This window comes from Sapajus apella, unplaced genomic scaffold, assembly GCF_009761245.1.
Source record: "Sapajus apella isolate SASKATOON/1434 unplaced genomic scaffold, GSC_monkey_1.0 scaffold8, whole genome shotgun sequence".
Classification (NCBI taxonomy): Eukaryota; Metazoa; Chordata; class Mammalia; order Primates; family Cebidae; genus Sapajus; species Sapajus apella.
In genome coordinates this window covers 8,754,408-8,773,168 of record NW_022436948.1, presented here as the reverse complement: position 1 = coordinate 8,773,168, position 18,761 = coordinate 8,754,408, and the positions used below count along the sequence as shown (strand labels likewise).

The 18,761-nt window shown below is 40.7% G+C and overlaps 1 protein-coding gene across 2 annotated transcripts in view; it reads right to left on the bottom strand.

The window, feature by feature from the left end:
• VPS26C (VPS26 endosomal protein sorting factor C) overlaps positions 1 to 18,761 on the bottom strand; it is a 45,929-nt gene that overhangs the window by 12,308 nt on the left and 14,860 nt on the right. For both annotated transcript variants that reach the window (XM_032276907.1, XM_032276909.1), the window contains exons 2-3: positions 5,130 to 5,273; positions 3,082 to 3,231 (exon numbers count right to left, since the gene is read on the bottom strand). In XM_032276907.1, coding sequence (XP_032132798.1) covers positions 3,082 to 3,231; positions 5,130 to 5,273 — 294 coding nt within the window. The remainder of the gene's footprint in view (positions 1 to 3,081; positions 3,232 to 5,129; positions 5,274 to 18,761) is intronic.

Genomic DNA, 18,761 nt, shown 5'->3' with positions numbered 1-18,761 from the left:
CCTCTGTACTGGTAATCTCTCTCTCTCTCTCTCTCTCTCTCTCTCTCTCACACACACACACACACACACACACACACACACACACACACACACACACACACACGAGAGAGAGAGACAGAGAGAGAGAGAGAGAGAGAGATAGAAAGAGACTCTCTGTTGCCCAGGTTGGAGTGCAATGGTGTGATCTCGGCTCACTGCAACCTCTGCCTCCCAGGTTCAAGCAATTCTCCAGCCCCAGCCTCCCAAAGCAGTTGGGATTACAGGTGCCCACCACCACGCCTGGCTAATTTTTGTATTTTTAGTAAAGGCAGAGTTTCACTATGTTGGCCAGGCTGCCCTTGAACTCCTGACCTCTGATCCGCCCACCTCAGCCTCTGAAAGTGCTGGGATTACAGACATGGGCCACCACACCCAGCTAATACTGGCAAAAAAAAAAATATATATATATATATTCTTTTTTTTTTTTGAGGTCTTGCTATGTTGCCCAGGCTAGACTTGCAGTCCTTGGCTCAAGTGATACTCCTACCTCAGCCTCCCAAGTGGCTGGGTTTACATGTGCATGCCACTGCACCCAGCATGTCTATATTTTAAATACTTTGTTCTGTTTTATTATTTCTACCATTTTACATTGTTACTTATAACACAATTCAATTTATAAATGAAAAATTTCTTGGCATACATATAACTTAAGAAAGATGATATTAGAGTTTAACAACAAAACTTTCTATCCAAAGAAATGTGCCTATGTTAACCTTTAGACTGAGTGTAGTAAACAGTGGGGCCAATGAGTGCTGGCCTGGACCCCCGGGCTGAGGCTGGCCTGTGTGATCATAGGACATCACTGCCCTCTCTGGGAGGCACTCACTCTACTATCAAACTCTAAGAAAAAGACCTGCCAAATAATGGCATGAATTAATGAATCGATGAAGACAGATTTTTTAAAAAAACATAATCTTAGTTTCTCTTAAGTTTATTTTCTCTAAAGAAGCAATGACAAATTTCAATATGAATCAAGACTTACACGCTACTTGAGAATTTTTGTAAATTCTGATACGTGTGCAAATGTTAACTATAATTATATAGACACACGTCCCTTGTTTTTGGAGATGCGCAATGAGGTATTTTGAGATGAAGTATAAAGACTCTGAAACTAACTTTAAAATTAATTAGAACAAAATACAGATTAACAAAGATGGCAAAATGCTAATAAATGCTAAATGATAAAGTGCAATAAGCTCATAGAAATCAGAGGTTAAATTAAGAAATCTCTTCACTGTTAGAAACCTGTGAGATATCTGGGGAGGTACTGAATTCCAAATAGAGTATTCTGAGGTTAACCCTCAAATGGTAAAATCTAAAGACTAAAAGATGAAGGTAGGGGCAACTGTTCACTTTACTAAAGAAATGACCATCTGTTAACTCTCCTACTATATTTTAAGTAACCTCCAATTTACATACAGCTCTGCAGGAATGCAAGCATACACGTTTCTTTTTGTTTTGTTTTGTAGAGATGAGATCTTGCTTTGTTGCCCAGGCTGGTCTTGAAGTTCTGGGCTCAAGCAATCCTCCTGCTGTGGCCTCCTGAAGTGCTGGGATTACAAGCATAAGCCACTGTGCTTGGCCAACACCCACGTTTTCTATGTATATCTGAACATCTGTCTTGGCAACACGTGAAAAAGAATGGGGTTTCCAATTCGATTTTAAACAAATTCATCTTCTTTTCATAAGTCTTGATTAACACAGGAGTTAACAAATATGATTACTGAAAATGTGATCTGATGCCAGTTTCTAATGAACATATTCTTATATTTTTAAATAAAACGTATTTAAGAACTACCATGTGGATAAAGCAAGATACTCAATCTGTATAAATAATAAAAATAACTTTCAAAATGAAATGTTTAAGGTATCTTCAGTATTACCAAAAAGGCATTTGACATAGGCTGGTATTCTTTATTGAACAAACCTTGTCAATGAGGGGAAGTGGATTCATGTCTTCCTGTCCATCTCTGGAAGGTTCCATGGGGGAAACAGTCCCAACCTAGAAAGCTGATCAGAAGACCCCTGCCCATACACCAGCAATTGGTATTTGTATGGCTACCTAAGCAGCTCCCTCTGAATCCAGGTACTAATCAGTCATCATTATGGCTTCCTTGGGGTTATCCAAAGCCTTTGGTGACTGAAAAAGCTGTGCTAACAATAAAGGACTGAAAACACTTTTTTTCTTCGTGGAAAGATGGACATCATACTACATGTGTTTCTTCTTGACAGATCTCTTAGACAATTCATAAAACGCACATACAGATGAATCTTTGATTAAACACTCACAGGGGTTCGGGACTTTTATTTTAAAGGTCCTAATAGTTTTACCAGGAGAATGTATCTACTAAGGCTAAATTATTGATGAAAACTTAATAAATCAAAAAAATTCTTTACTTTCATCCCTCTTGCATATAAGACTGAAGAGTTTTGTCTCATCCAGCAAGGGAAGTGCTGCGAGGCTGCTATCACAAAAGTATCTTTCTTTCTGCTGAATAAAGGAAAGGCTCTCTCACCCTGCGTGGACTCCGAACTGCTCCTGAAACAACAATAGCAGACTGTGAAAGACGTCCTTAACTGCAGAGGTGGACAGGAAGTCGTGAATCCACTTCCCCTCATTGACAAGGTTTGTTCAATAAAGAATACCAGCCTATGTCAAAGTAGTAGCCTTTGGGTGTTAAACAAAGAGATACTTGTAAGTATAAAATGGACAAGTGAATGCTAGTGCCACAAAGAAGTTAGGGCATATCTGTTACCAGACAATAAAAGCATCCCTTTATAGTGTCAGTGTGGCCTGAAAAGAGCCCAAGAGAAACAGGAAAAGGAAGTTAGAGCACAAGTGCTCTAAGGCTCCCATCAAAAATAACGGCCATATATACAATGTATTTATCAGGGAAAAATGAGAAATTAACACATCAGAGGTCCCAGCAATAAATACAGTATTAAATTCTTGGGCCCATCTATTAACGCTGAGTGAAAGATCACACCGTTTTTCAGAAGAAAACCTGTGAAGTCAGTCGCATGGGACTAGGAAGGTCTCACCTGAATGTTGACAAACACGCCATGATAAGTCTCATACAGAACTTTGTTACCCTTCACGTGCAGAGGAAATTCAAAAGGGATTTCTGTTTTGCCGCTGGGGAATTTCCCTGGCTTCACCATTTCTATGGTGCTGTTGATAATCTGGATAGGCTGTAAACAAAAATCAATTCAGTCCATCAGTAGGTACTTGGAGATGTCCTTTCCAATCACAGTGTCTATTAATAACCTTCTGAAAGACACAGCACCCTGAGGCCCTGGAGGCTACCATCCTGCAGTCGTGGGCAGCTCCATGCTGGGTCTAGAGATGAACAGTGACTTGGCTCTGTTTTTTAAGACTCTGGTACAGTAATGGTTGATTTACAACATGAGGCACATAGGTGCTTGATCCACATGGGAACTGAAGTGATATGTCCTTTCTCCTCCCCAAGTATCTCATTTAACTGTTTTAACAACCCCAATCTTCAGAATCAAGAAGCAGATCCAGCACAGTGAGGCTGCCTGGCTAACAGGGCTGACGTGTGAACCCACGGCTCTCCTCACCCAGCCCGTGCCCTTTGGGGCAGCACTGCCTCTGCTCCTGATGGCCCACCAGCTTCCTCGAAGCCTTCCTGCTGCAGCTGCTTGGGGAGAGCAGGCCTTCCTCCAGACCCATGGCCTGCACAGAGCTCCTCAGCTGCGCCCCCAAGGAGGAGCAGGAGGGTACTAACATTTGGAACCTGCCTTTGAAGTATGTAGTCACGCTTTTTAAGACTTACAGCTTAACATCAGTGGCTCTGAGAAGATCCATGACTTAGGAAGTAAATCTCTAAGAACTAATGGATTAAAATAAAATTGTAGAAAACATAGGAAGCCCCTAAATCAGAACACTGTGAATGCATCTTTCTTCCCTTAACTCTTTTCCCATAAAACTTAAAGAGTTAAAATGTCCTTCAGGAAAAGGAAATTATAAGAACAGAGAAGGAGTTTACATTGTGGAACACATAACTCTACCCTAAATGACAAAAGAACAGTTACTTACTCTGTTTTCACCTTACCTTAGTCTCAAATCAATAGCAGCATATACATAGCTAATAGAGTAACAGTTTTGATTTTGGAAGGCAGGTAACATAAGCCACGGGCACAACTTCTCAGAAGAGCTGTGTGTGTGTGTGTGGTTTTTTTTTTTTTTTTTTTTTTGAGACTGAGTTTCACTCTTGTTGCCCAAGCTAGAGTGCAATGGCGCGATCTCAGCTCACTTCAACCTCTGCCTCCCGGGTTCAAGCGGTTCTCCTGCCTCAGCCTCCCAAGTAGCTGGGATTACAGGCACACACCACCATACCCAGCTAATTTTTTGTAATTTTGGTAGAAATGGGGTTTCACCATGCTAGCCAGTCTGGTCTCAAACTCCTGACCTCAGGTGATCTGCCTGCCTCCGCCTCCCAAAGTGCTGGGATTACAGGTGTGAGCCACAGAGCTGAGCAGTGTTCTTTTTAATGGCTGAAATTAATACATTTATAGTTCTCCTAATCCTATTTATCAAATGGGAATTAGTATAAGCAGACTTTCAATAACAGGATATACTCAGAAACAAAGTATCTCCAATTTCGCAGGTTGGTTAGTAAATATCAGAGGTACCTCCATCCCTTGCAAAATAACAGCAGATAACAATAAAGGCACACAGCAAGTGAAAACCACCATAAACATTTATTTTTGTTTAAGAGACATGGTGTCTTGCTCTGTTGCTGAGGCTGGTGTGCAGTGCTATGATCATAGTTCACTGCAGCCTTGAACTCCTGGGCTCAAGGGACCCTCCTGCCTCAGCCTCCAGAGTAGCTGGGACTACAGGCACACACTGCCATACCCAGCTAATTTTTAAAGTTTTTAGAGAGATGGGGTCTTGCTATGTTGCCCAGGCTACTCTCAAACTCCTGGGCTCAAGCAATCCTCCCACCTTGGCCTCCCAAATTACTGGTATTACAGGCCTGAGCCACTGTGCCTGGCCCTGAGCCACTGCAGCCAATCCAACATTTCAATATTGAACTAAAAACTTGCAATCTAAGCATTCTTACCTTAACAGAATTATAAAAAGCTTCAAACACCCCCACACTTTTGGCACTGAGCTGGAGGTTTACAGTTCCTTCCATGGTCAAAGACACTCCCTGGTGTTGGACTGAATCCTTACTCGATATGACCACCACGCCAGAGAGCACTTCCTGGGAGAGAGAAAAGACAGCCACCAATCCAATTAGCATGCTTCTTTCATTCACTTTATTAGCAAAACAAATTGATCCTTCACAATCAATTTGTTTAAAGACCTAGACATTCACTGAGACACCTGGATACCAGGATGGAGAAGGCCCCAGCCCTGGTGGGGGCCAGATGCCCACTGGTAATGACATGGCAGCCTGGACACCCCCTGAGGGGAGCGCCAGAGTGTGGGGATGAGAGATCTCATCCCGTCACTGCCTTTCAGACATGTCTTCATTCCTGGTTGGGGAATCTCGACCGATGTCTGAGTTCAAGAGTGCAAAGAGAAGGGCCCGGGCAAATGTAAGTTCCCAGCGATATTACACAGGGCATGAATGGAGTCCCTTCAAAAGGAATGCAAGAAAATAAAACCCCGCTCGTTAGGCTCTTCTCAGTTGTGCTGACTAAAATGACAGCACATCTGCAAATGGGTAATTTCACACAATGGTTAGCCTGGTGGCCTTTCTGCCCAGAGATGCCTACTAGGGGCGAGACTGGAGGTTATCAGTGCCATCCACCAGGCAGCAGCACGCCACCTTCCCGAAGGACTGCCTTGTCCCTGGAGTTCCTGCTGACGCCGGGAGGCAACGGCGCCTTGATTCCCTTGGTTGACACATCATTCAGAGACTTCACAACAGATCATCTATGCTTTATCTGAAGATAATTACTGAGGAATAGATTATGGACAGTAATTACATTCGTTATTAGAGAGCAGTTTCTTCCCGTCACCACAGAACTGGATAATTTCAGTCTGTTACAGGGGCTTGAGTGGAAGAGGAAGCTGAGGGGGTGACACAGCATCAAGCAGAGCAGAAAGACTGAATCCACAATCCACACAGAACAAGTGTCAGGCCGGGAGCGGTGGCTCAGGCCAGCAGTCTCAGCACTTTGAGAGGCCAAGGCAGACAGGCTGCTTGAGCCCAGGAGTTTGGGACCAGCCTGGGTAACATAGTGAGACTCCATCTCTACAAATAATATGAAAAAAAATTAGCTGGGTGTGGTGGCACCCGCCTATGGTTCCAGCCACTTGGGAGGTTGAGGTGGGAGAACTGCTTGAGCCTGGGCAGTTGAGGCTGCAGTGAACTGTGACCACGCCACTGCACTCCAGCCTGGGGGACAGGGCGAGACTCCAACTCAAAAATAAACAGTAAAAATTAAAACTGGCCCGCAGATCAAACCATTAAAAAACAGCTGTCCTACTGGTGTTTAAATCTGCTTATCTTTTATTTCTTCTAGTCATCCGCTGAAAACTTTTTAATAAGTTCTTACTTTAACTTGAATTTTCGAAACAAGAAATATTCTATATCCCTTAAATGTGCTAAGTATTTTGTTTTGTTTTCCACTCCCCACCCCAAAGCCTTGAAGCCTAATTAAAACAAACATGATCATTTCCATTTTAAGCAATCTTAAGAATAAAATGAGTTCTCCTTGAATTCTACTTAAAATGGAGATGATCGTGTTTGTTTCAATGTTAATGTGTAAAGTTTAATTTAATGTTCCTAAAAAATTCCTAAGTGAACTTAAATAAAAATTTCTGTGAAATAACTTAAATTCTAAGTTTAATTAACATTCATTCTATTAATTTTTTATGTTGTCCAAATTCATATGGAAATTTAATTATAAAAATGTAGGCCAGGTACGGTGGCTCATACCTGTAATCCAGCACTTTGGGAGACTAAGGCAGAAGGATCACTTGAGCCCAGGAGTTCGAGACCAGCCTGCACAGCACAGTGGGACTCTTTCTCTACAAATAAAAAAATGTTAAAAATTAGCCAGGCGTGGTGGTGTGCTCAGGAGGCCGGGGGCGGGAGGATCACTTGAGCCTGGGAGGTAAAGGCCACAGTGAGCCATGATTGAGCCACAGCACTCCAGCCTGGGTAACAGGATAAGACCCTGTCTCAAAAAAAGAAAAAAAAATGTTTAATCTACTAGTATATTTTTAAAATTTTACTTGATGAATATGTCCCACAAATAAATGAGACAAAGTAATTTGTGAACTTAATCAATTAAACAATGTAGTAGCACTTGAGGATGGTCTGCTCCTATGTGATCATAATATTTTCCGTCAATCTCACAGGAACAGATCTGTGGTCTCACTGATTGGCATGTTTTAACTATGACATCAGTAAAGCCTTTTCCTTCCTTAATTCCTGCAACGTAAGAAGAAAAAAAGTAGTGATATACCTCGGAAGTAAGCAGAGCAAATATTTCATGACTCAAGGGATTCTTTCATCATTCTTTCAGTGAGACACAATGTAGTACAGAAAATACAAAATTAACATTTATGGATAAATTAGACATTCTTATAATATACAGGTTTATTCAACTCCTACCAATGAAAGAAGGATAGGGAATTAGCCCACCTGAGGCTAAGAGGTCCAGCGATTTAGAAACAGAAGCGGGTGTAACAGAGAGGCAAGATCTGTTCACACATGCTTGATTCATCCTGGCAGAGAAAGACAGGATAAACTGGAAAAACAGACATTAAGGAAACCTCAAGATCTCACCAAGAACTTCTCCCTTAGACTTTTGTCTAGACATTCATCAGGAAGACATAAGATTTATGGTTCCAGATGGTACTAATACCTCATCCAATATCACAAGCAGAGGCCTTCAACTGGGGGCCATGACTCCAAAGAGGGGCCCATTCAGAGACTGGCAATAAACCCAGAAAGTATATACCGAAATCGTGTGCAATGGGCCACTGTTTGGGAGAAAAGCCGTAGCTTTTGTCCCATCATCAAGGAGGGGCCTGGTCTGGGAAAGGTCATGTTGTCAACTGGGAAGAGGGAGAGATGCAGTCCCGTGTGGTATGTGTGCTCATCACAGAAGCCAGCAGAGACCCTGGGACCCACCCGTGTCAGGAAGAGCGGACCCATCTTCAAGGTGGAAAAGTAAAGAGCTTTCATTTGAGGACTGTGAATCCTTTTAAGTTATCAAGCCCAGAGACACTGAAATGAGACGGCAGACCCATCCTCCCCCTCTCTGCGTTGTGCTCATCTCTTGAAACTACCTGGTTTTGCCACCAGGAGCTAAGGTATAAATTACCTCCATCATACCACATCCGAGACTACAGCCCGCTCCCTAGAGCTTAACAATGGAGAGCCAATTGCCCATCAATGTCATTTCTGTAAGCCAATGAGAATTCATGACAACTTTGTATCACCGCACTCCCTGTCCCCATCTTTGCCGTAACAACCTCCTTGTAACACAGGTGAACGGAGTTCATATCCAAGGTGACTGGGTCTGTGTCTTCTGGGCAGCTGTCCTCTCTCTGGCTCAAGTCAGCTCTTTAATATACTTTGTGCCCCCACCTCTTTGTTTTAGGTGGTCAGAGGCAATACCTCCAAGAACCAGACAACTCACAGCCTGCTTCAAGGAGGCCATGACCTTGCCCCAGACAAGCTAAGTCTGGGGAGAAGCCTGATGCTGCCCATCTCCAACCTCAGCCCAGAGAGCAGCCTGGAAACAAGTATCCAAAGGCTACCGGCCACCCTTGCTCTTATCAGCTTTGCTGGTTCACACGGCAGAAACCACTGGCAAGTCTGTTCAAAGTGAGGTAAAAGCAACCACATTTTCTAACTTGCTATTCTCATTTTTCTTCTCATTCACTCTCTCCCCCAGGCTGGAGTGCAGTGGTACAATCTCAGATCACTGCAACCTCTGCCTCCTGGGTTCAAGCAATTCTCCTGCCTCAGCCTCCTGAGTAGCTGGGACTACAGGCATGCACCACCACACCCAGCTAATTTTTTGTATTGTTAGTAGAGTTTCACCAATGTTGGTCAGGCTGGTCTCGAACTCCTGACCTCAAGTGATCCACCCGCCTCAGCCTCTCAAAGTGCTGGGATTACAAGTGTAAGCCACCACACCCAGCCTAACTTAGTATTCTCTAAATGTGAAAGGACACTACCAAACTATGCAACTCTTTTTCTTATTTGTTCTCTGGAATAAAATGCCAAAACCATAATTCGGACTCTGGGTTTCAAAATGGTGGCATCAAGTCAGTGATCCCCTCTGGGCTTCCTGGAAATCACCCAAAGAACAAGAAACAAAACTACAAATTGCATTTTCGGTGAAGCAAGGAGATAGCTAAATACTGTAAAATAGGTGGAAGAGCTGTGAAAAGAAGTGAAGACTAAGGAGAGGCACGTGATGAAAACCGGAAACAAGGCCCCCTGGCTCTGCAAATGTGCTTCCTCTGGAAAGTGAGGGTGCACCTGGCAACAGCTGAGGCCACTCCCAGAGAGGCATCCTATCAGCGGCCCCACCACGGGAAGCAATCGTCTCTGCAGCGGTGAAGGCAACCAGCCCCTGTGCAAGGGGCAAACGCCCTGCAGCTGGTTCCCGCATGGGCTCACGCAACACAAAGATGAAAGAAACACACGTAAAATCTCCGGCTATTAAAACAGTCCAGCCAGCCTGATCTAGAAATAAATTCATCTCCTGCAAGGAAAGGTTAAAAGGAACCAGCAGAGGAGCACATGACATCTAATGGATTAAAAAATGAGAGTGGGGAAGGGAGAGGAAGGAGGGGAAGTGAAGAAGGAGAAAAATCCAAGTGGCAGATGAATAGGAAAGACAGATCGGGTCACTCTTCTACTTAGATCTCTAAGCAGCTCGCCATCTCACACACATGGTAGGAGCCACAGCGGGGACCTGTGGCCCCCTACAAAGGGGACCTGCCCTCCCCTTATCTGATGGCCCTCATGTGGGCCCCTCTGCTCCCCTGTCCCTGCTCTGGCCCCCCTGCCATTCCTCTAAGAGGCCTGCACATTCCAGCCTCAGGCACCTGCCCATGTTCCTCGATCCACCTGCTTGTTCTTCTCAAGACACCTGCAGGGCTCAGTTCCCTGAGCCCACATTTATAACTGTACCACTCCCACCTAGCACTCAGTATCCCCATCCCTGACTGTGCTCTGTGACACTTACCACCTTCCAAAATACGACAAAAGTGCCTCCCTATTTTATTTACTGTCTGTCTCCGGCGCCTGAACATGAACTCCACCAGGGCAGAGTGATTGGCAACAGTGAGCACTCAATGAACGTTTACTGAATGAATATATATAAAACAATCATTCACCAGAAAAAAATCCATACCATCAAGCAGACGAAAATGGTGAATGTGCATTTCACCATGAGGTTTTACAGTCCAGTGAGGCAGGTGCTTCTATAAAGGATGAACACAAAACAGAGCTATAAGAGCTCAGGGAGGAAATGGTGAGGCCAAAGGAAGAGATAAAAATATAGGAAAGCTCACAAAAGAAGTGAAAGGAAAAAAACAAACCACCACAGAAAAGAAATTAAAAAGGGCCTAAGGGTGTATGCAGGCAGAAATGAGAAAATCCAAACAAATTAAATGAAAACTTAAGAAATAATTCAAAAAAGAACCATAAAGACAGAGATAAAATGGGAGCCAGAAGATGAACACACATCTGTGCCTAGTGAAGTTCCTAATAAGAAAACTGAAATCATGAAGCAGAACAAATATTTACTGTGATAATTCAAAAACACTAAAAAGCAAAAGAATTAGGAGCAGTCAATGAAAATCCTTTGTGACAAAAGTGTTATTTAAAAAAGGAAATATCCTTTTGGAGTCAGGAAGAAAGATCAAGTCACTTATAAGAGGAAAAGAAACCATATTTCTCCACAGCACAATGCAATTCAAAATGCACGTGGAGTGATACAACAATGCTCAAGGAAACAAAGTGTGACCCTAGAATGTACACTTACCTCGTATGTCATTCAGATGTACGGAAACAGTTTTAAATGTGCAAACAACAACAACAAACATACCCTAAGCAATACTATATAAAAGTCCTTCTTAAGGAATTTACTAAATAGTAAACTATAGCTACCCAAGAGATGGCTAGAAAAACTATGTCAAAAGAACCAATTGTGAGGATTAAGTCCATTTAATTGTGAGAAGAAGAATGAGATATGTGGTTATAATGAAAGAAGAGAATGAAAAACAAAAGTTCTGACAACGTAGAATTTTTTTTTGAGTTGGAGTTTCACTCTTGTTGCCTGCTGGAGAGCAGTGGCTCGATCTCGCCTCACTGCGACCTCCGCCTCCAGGTTCTCTGAAGTAGCTGGGATTACAGGCGCACGCCACCACGCCCAGTTAACTTTTTGTATTTGCGGTAGAAATGGGGTTTCACCATGTTAGCCAGGCTGGTCTCAAACTCCTGACCTCAGGTGATCTGCCTGCCTCAGCCTCTCAAAGTGCTGGGATTACAGTCGTGAGCCACCGCACCCGGCAACAATGTAGAATTTGATTAACACTAGTTGGGAGACTAAGAGAGCTAGAAGGTAGGAAGTAGTGTAATGTACACGGAGGCTTCCCCATTGTTGACAGCTGGGATTTTAAAATGTACCATTTAAACCATACTTCGATACTTTTTTTTTTTAAGACAGGGTCTTATTGTCAACCAGGCCGGAGTGTAGTAGTGTGATCATAGCTCACTGCAACCTCTACCTCCCAGGCTCCAGTGATCCTCTGGTCTCAGCCTCCTGAATGGCTGGGACTATAGGTGTATACCATCACACCCAGCTAATTATTGTATTTTTTGTAGAGATGAGGTTTTGCCATGTTGCCCAGGCTAGTCTTGAATTCCTGGGCTCAAACAATCCTGCCTTGGCCTCCCAAAGTGCTAGATTACAGGTATACACCACTGCACCTGGCCTACACTTTTCAATATGGTAGCTGTGTGCCATATGCGGCTATTGAAACTTAAACTTATATAAATAGTTAAAATTCAGATCCTTCCATTTCAAGTGCTTAATACCCACATTATGGCCAGTGGCTATCATAAGGGACAGAGTGGATAAGAAGTACATTCACATCATCACAGAGAGCTCTACTGGACAGTGCTGACTAAAAATTAATAAATCAAATAATGTCATACAAATAAACAGAAGTAAACAGTGAATACGGTATTTAACTAAGATCAGGTAGTAGAGGGAATAAAGAGAGAAGGAAAGAGGAAATATGCTAATTCAGCACAGTTCATAGTAGGAAATTAATAAATAATGTCTAAAGCATGAAGATTCAAGTACAATAAAAAGTTGCAAGGGTAACAATTAGAACAAAAATAAAACTCCAGATGACTAGAAAATCATACAAACAACATAAAACAAACAACACAGACTGTAGAGAGAAAGATGTTTCAAAAGCTACTTAATTCCCTCAAACCAAGCAGGAATGACAGAATTGATGCCAAACATATGTCATATTAACAAATGGGCTAAATTAATGTCTATTCCAAAACAGACATTAATATTATATTAAAAGGCAAAATCCAATTTAATGTTCTATGACAGAGAAGCACCTAAAATGGCAGGGGTGGAGGGTGGATTTGGAAAGGATAAAGAAGAAATGGTAAGCAAAGATATATGAAACAAATGCAGAGAAATGAGCCAGGAATTGTCGTCTTCATATCAGACAATGCTGAATTCAGAGAATGAAGGATTAAACAGACAAAGGGTACTTTACAATTCTAAAAGAGCAACTTGCAATAAAGGCTTGTGAGGCTGGGTGTGGTGGCTCACATCTGCAATTCTAGCACTTTGGGAGGCCGAGGCAGGAGGACTGTCTGAGCCCAGGAGTTCAAGACCAACCTGGGCAACAGAGCAAGACTGTCTCTAAAAAAAAAGGCATGTGCTATTATTATGCCTAGATCAAATGGTGTCAACATTTGTAAAGCAAAAACTACAGGGGATAGATATAAGAAGAAATTGAGTGAAACACATTCATTGTGGGAGATGTTAATACACAGATCATTACCAATACAGTAGACAGAAAGAAGCAAGGATACAGAAGACCTACATTACATATCAACAAGGTATAACGAACTGGCATACACAGAACTCTACACCGTGGAAAGAGAGAATATGCTCTTTTCAATGTCCATGATATACTTTTAACAACTGGCCAAACTGATCCCCTTAATAAGTCCAGTAGGTCTTTCTTCAGGGGGAAAAAAACAAAGCAAATTATTAAATAATCTAATCAAAAAAGAAAAACAAATATCCAAAATAAGAAATAAGAGGAAAATACTAGAAAAATAGAGGTAATTAAAAGATAATACATTATTCAACTGTATGTAAGTAAATGTGAAAACTTGACTAAGTGAATTATTTTTTGGGAAAATATAATTTATCCAAAGTAACTCCAAAGGAGACATGAAATCCAAGCAAATCAATCATCATTAAAAAAATAAAATTCTAAGTAAGGCCCCCCAGACCCAGATAGCTTCACAGGAGATCATTCCCTGAACTTCCCTGTGTAAAGAACAGAAAATTCTATTATAAAACTATTCAAAAGCAAGGAACATTTAGAAAAAAAAAAAAAAAAAGCAAATGTAACAATAACAGCAAAATAAGACAAAATCTACACACTCAGAGAAAGAGAAAGGAGAGAGAAGAGTGAAAAATAGACTATTCTCATTTGTAAATACCAATGCAAAGGTCCTAAATAAAATATTAGCAAATGCAATCCAGTAGCAACTTAAAGCAATATTATACCATAACCAAGTAGAATTTTGTCAAGGAATGTAAGCACAGTTCAATAATGAGAAAACTGGTAATACAACTCATATTAACAGCTATTAAGAGAAAAATATATATAGTCATCTTCATAGATGTTGAAAAGGCATCTGATAAAATTTATGCATTCTTGTTAAATTCTTAGTAAAATAATAGAAAGATACTTCCTTAAAATGACCAAATATATCTACTTTATCCCAAAGCCAGCATCAAACTTAATGAGAAAACAAGATACCATCCATTTAAGTCAGGAATAAAAGAAGGATGTCTACTATCACCACAACATTCTGCAAGTACTAGTTAATACAAGAAAACTAGACAAAGAAAGAAGTAATTCAAAGGGAGGAGGTAAACTGATCATCTTTGCACATGATATGATTGTATACCTGAAGAAATCCAAGGGAATCCACTGAAAAACTACTGTCAACATGAAGAGAATTTCAGAAAAGGTAACAGCTGGGTACAAAATTAATACAGAGAAACTAAAAGGTATCACATATAAACCAAGGACTAGTGAGAAGATACAATGGAAGAAATGCCTTATTTTCAAAAGGAACAAAAAGTTAAAATATTTTAAGTCAATTTAACAGGAAATGTCTAAAACTCCCAATGACAAAACTTAAAACATGCCTGAAAGCCACAAAAAAAAAAAAAAAAAAAAAAAAAACAAAAAAAAACTTGACCAAACAGAAAACCATGCCAGGCTTTTGAACAGGAAAGATTTAACACCCTTAACACTTCTACTTTCCCAGAAGTAGGTTTATAAAGGCAACCTAATCCTACAAAAAATAACATCACAATTGTTTTTCTTTTTGAGGGGGAGATGGTGGCAGTGGGAGGGATACACTGGACAAGCTGATTCTGAAGTTTATTATATGCAATGATAAATCCTGAAAAGAAGAAAATTGGAGAAACTAGCCCTGTGAGATATTACAATGCTACTGGAATTTACAAAGTGTGATACAGGACACCTGTTCCGGCTGAAAGATCAATAGAACAGAAAGTCCAGAAATAGACCCAGAGAATAAGGGGAGCTAATGTTTGATAATGGTAGCATTTAAAATCTACAAGGAAGAGAGGAAATAATCATTAAGTGATATTGGAAAACTGGCCAGAGAATGCAACTAAAAAAATTAAGTTGGGCCGGGCATGGTGGCTCATGCCTGTAATCCCAGCACTTTGGGGGATCAAGGCGGACTAACCACCTGAGATCAGGAGTTCACCAGGTTGGCCAACCTGGTGAAACCTGGTCTCTACTAAAAGTACAAAAATTAGCTGGGCATGGTGGTGCATGCCTGTAGTCCCAGCTACTAGGAAGGCTGAGGCAGGAGAACTGCTTGAGGGAGGGGGAGGTTGCAGTGAACCAAGATTGCGCCACTGCACTCCAGCCTGGGCGATACAGTGAGACTCCATCTTTAAAAAATAAAAATTAAGTTGGACCATACTGAAACATTTTGCGTACAACACAAAAACTTCTAAATGTAGCAAATATTTAAATGTAAAAACTGAAATAATAAAAGTTTTGGATAAAACCATAGACTATTATCATATCAAAGTGGGGAAGGCCTTTTTATGAATGACTCACAACTCTGAATAAATATGACTACAAATATGACTAAAAATGAATTTCTCTTTCACAAAATGATTATGAACAATATCACAATAAAAATGATAAACTATAACTTATTATAACAAATTAGCAAAGGACTGATTTCCCTAATCTTTTAAGAACTAAAAGAAGTCAATGAAAAAGATAAACTACCCAGGAGAAAAATGAAAAAAAAAGGGGGGGAAATGATCTGAACAAAGAGCTCACAGAAAGGGAATGCAGATTGTTCCTAAACACAAGAAAGTATGCTCCATCGCAACAAAAATGTGATAAATATCAATTAAAACAAAGATCAAAAAACATCATTACACTGTGTTGCCAGAGGGGAGGCAACAAGCCTTCTCTGCTTTGCTGGGGATGAGCTAAAAATGTTGCAAACTCGTGAGGGCCATCTGTCAATGCCAAAACACTTCCTAACACAGGGGCCCAGCAGCTACTCTGCAGATGTAAGATGACTTACCAACATAGTTATTCAGTGCAACACTGTTGCTAATAACAAGAGGGTTAGCAAACTAAATTCCAACAATAGGAAAATTGTGAGTTTCCTTTCAACAAAGTCTTGGAGATCATTTCCATTAATACATATGGGGGTGCAGGGCTAGTTTCCCTCATTTCTCTTAAGAACTGACTTCTTATTGTATCTGAATCAGCATGTCCAGTCTATGCCCCTCACTCCCATACATTCTTCTTATTATTATTATTTAAAAGCTGTATACTGCACGACTTGTGAAAAAGGGGGAGAAAAAGCACATTTGTACATACTTTCTTGTAGATGCATACGATATCTTTGTAAGGAATCACAAGAAATTGACAGCCGTGGTTGCCCCACAGGAGAAGCCCTTGATGAATAGGGTGAGAGGAAGGCAGGGGGTATCTATCTTGAAATTCATGAATGTTGAACCCTATGAATTGATTACCTATTATAATGAATCAATTTTTAAATAAAACAAAACCCCAGAGTGAGTAGCCTTTAGACCTCAATGTACAAAGTTCTAAGCCTCTTAAATTGTAATAATCCATGGGCATAATAGTTCCTCTTCAGGAAAAGATCTGAAGATTGTGTGTTAAAAAGTCCCATTTCTCTGGGTTATTTCTTATTTTGCACTTGAACAAACCTGCTAGAGAAGTAACATCCTCTTAAATGCCTCAGCCATTCTCTCTGCAATGCTTTTCCTTTCCAATGGTCCTGGCAGTGTGATGTACCATGACAGCCCATCTTCGTTCCCCACAGTCGGGTGCATATATCTAAACAAGGCCTTCCCTCCTAAACCACCTGAGATTCTTACATCCCATTTGGTCTACAGATCTGGTACACCTATAGTGTGATGCTTTTTTATTTACCAATGAGGATCAAACGCATTAAGTAGTTAACTAACATGAAAACAAAACAAGGTAAGTTATTGAGCTGGGTGGGAAAACATGAGTGAGACAATTAATTGCTTGTTGAAACACTCTACCCTTTCTTAGCAGCAGTGAGAGACCCATTTTGATTAGAAAGCGGAAATCAGAAACATTAAAGACATTTCAATTTGTTAGGTATCCCCATCTCCACTATTTTGTATAGCTGTTTTCTGTCTTTTTTGAAAAACAGGATAAACAATCCTCAGATAATTCTCCACATGGTAAGTAATGGCCAATATTATGTGGTATTTACTTAAGTTCCAGAAAGCACCATCCCCAAACTATCATTAAAACTGGGACACTCCAATGCAGTTCATTTCCTGGCATAGAAACAAACAAACAACAAAAAAAAACTAAGACCATGCCGCCCAGCTATCCCATTCCTAGATTTCACCCAAGTGAAATGAAAGCCATGTTCACACAAAAATGCATATGCAAATGTCTCTGGCAGTTTTATTCATAATTGCCCAAATGTCTTCTACAGGTGAATGGATAAACGAACTGTGATACATTCATGCAAGGGTGGATAACTTGGCAATCAAAATGAATGAGCTATTAACACATAACTTGGATGAATCTGTATGAAATGCATTATGCTAATGATAAAGCCAGATTCAAATGCTACATAAGACATAATCGTATTTATGCCACTTATGTGACATTCTGGAAAAGCAAACTAGAGGAACTGAAAACAGAGGCTACAAAGAAACATGAGGGAATTTGGGTGTAACAGATCTGTTCCATATCTTGAACTGTGGGTGGCTACAGTCTCAAGGAACTCAACACTGAAGAGTCATCTACTGTTTGCAACTATACCTGTTTTTTAAAAATGCAGAAATTATCATGTATAGAAGGAAATCGTTATATTACTTTCTGGACAATTGAGTCATATTCTAAAATTGATTAATGTTTAAGAAAATCTGCAAAAGTCAGTTCACTAGCAATGAAACTATAAAATAACAAGATATCAATTTACATGGCTTACGTACACATGCTGCCAATACAGAGAAATCATACCACCATTCGGCAATTTTTTTGGCAAAGCTACTATGTGCCAGACACAATTTTAGGCACTTAGACATGGCAGGGAACCGAACAGGTGAAGCCCACGCTCTGGGGGCTTATATTTTAGTATCACATTCTAAAGCGGTACCAACATGGTTCTGCCATGTTGGTTCTTTAGAAGGAGACATCACAGCTGGTTCCTTCTAAGTATGGCATAGTATACAATGCCAAGTAAAATGGGCTGACAAAAAGCAAGGTAACTGTCCAATGTGTGATGTCAAACTTCAGGATCTGAAACTTCTAGCTCTGAAACTTTCTTGAGAGCCTGGAAAAGAAACCAGAGCCACTGAATAAAAGTTCAGAAGAAAGGGACAAATACTATTCATAAAAAGTAAACATTAATAAAACTAGCTATATGTGGCGTCGTCAGCAGCAGAGTATTAAATTATAATCCTGGTGTGTTACATGGTTTCAGGAGTTAGAAAGTACGTATTAGCAAAAGCATGTTAATAGAGACTATCTGCTTTCAAATTTCAATATGGATGGAGCATCCCTAGTCTGAAAATCTGAAATCTGAAACGTTCCAGAGTCCAAAGCTTTCTGGGCGCTGCCATGACAGTCAAAGACCCTCACTGGAGCATTTCAGATTCTGGATTTTTGGATTAGGGATGCTCAACCATGAAGTATCTACAAATACTCCAAATCTGAAAAAAATTCCAGAATCCAAAACACTTCTAGTCCCAAGCACTTAGGATAAAGGATAATCAAGATATAACATTAAAACTTGTAGGTTTACAAAGTTGACATGGGTTTGGAACTATTGGCATAAATGCATGTAAAGACTCCAGACTATAAACCAAATATTCAGGAAGCCTCCAATTACAAAGGAGCCTGG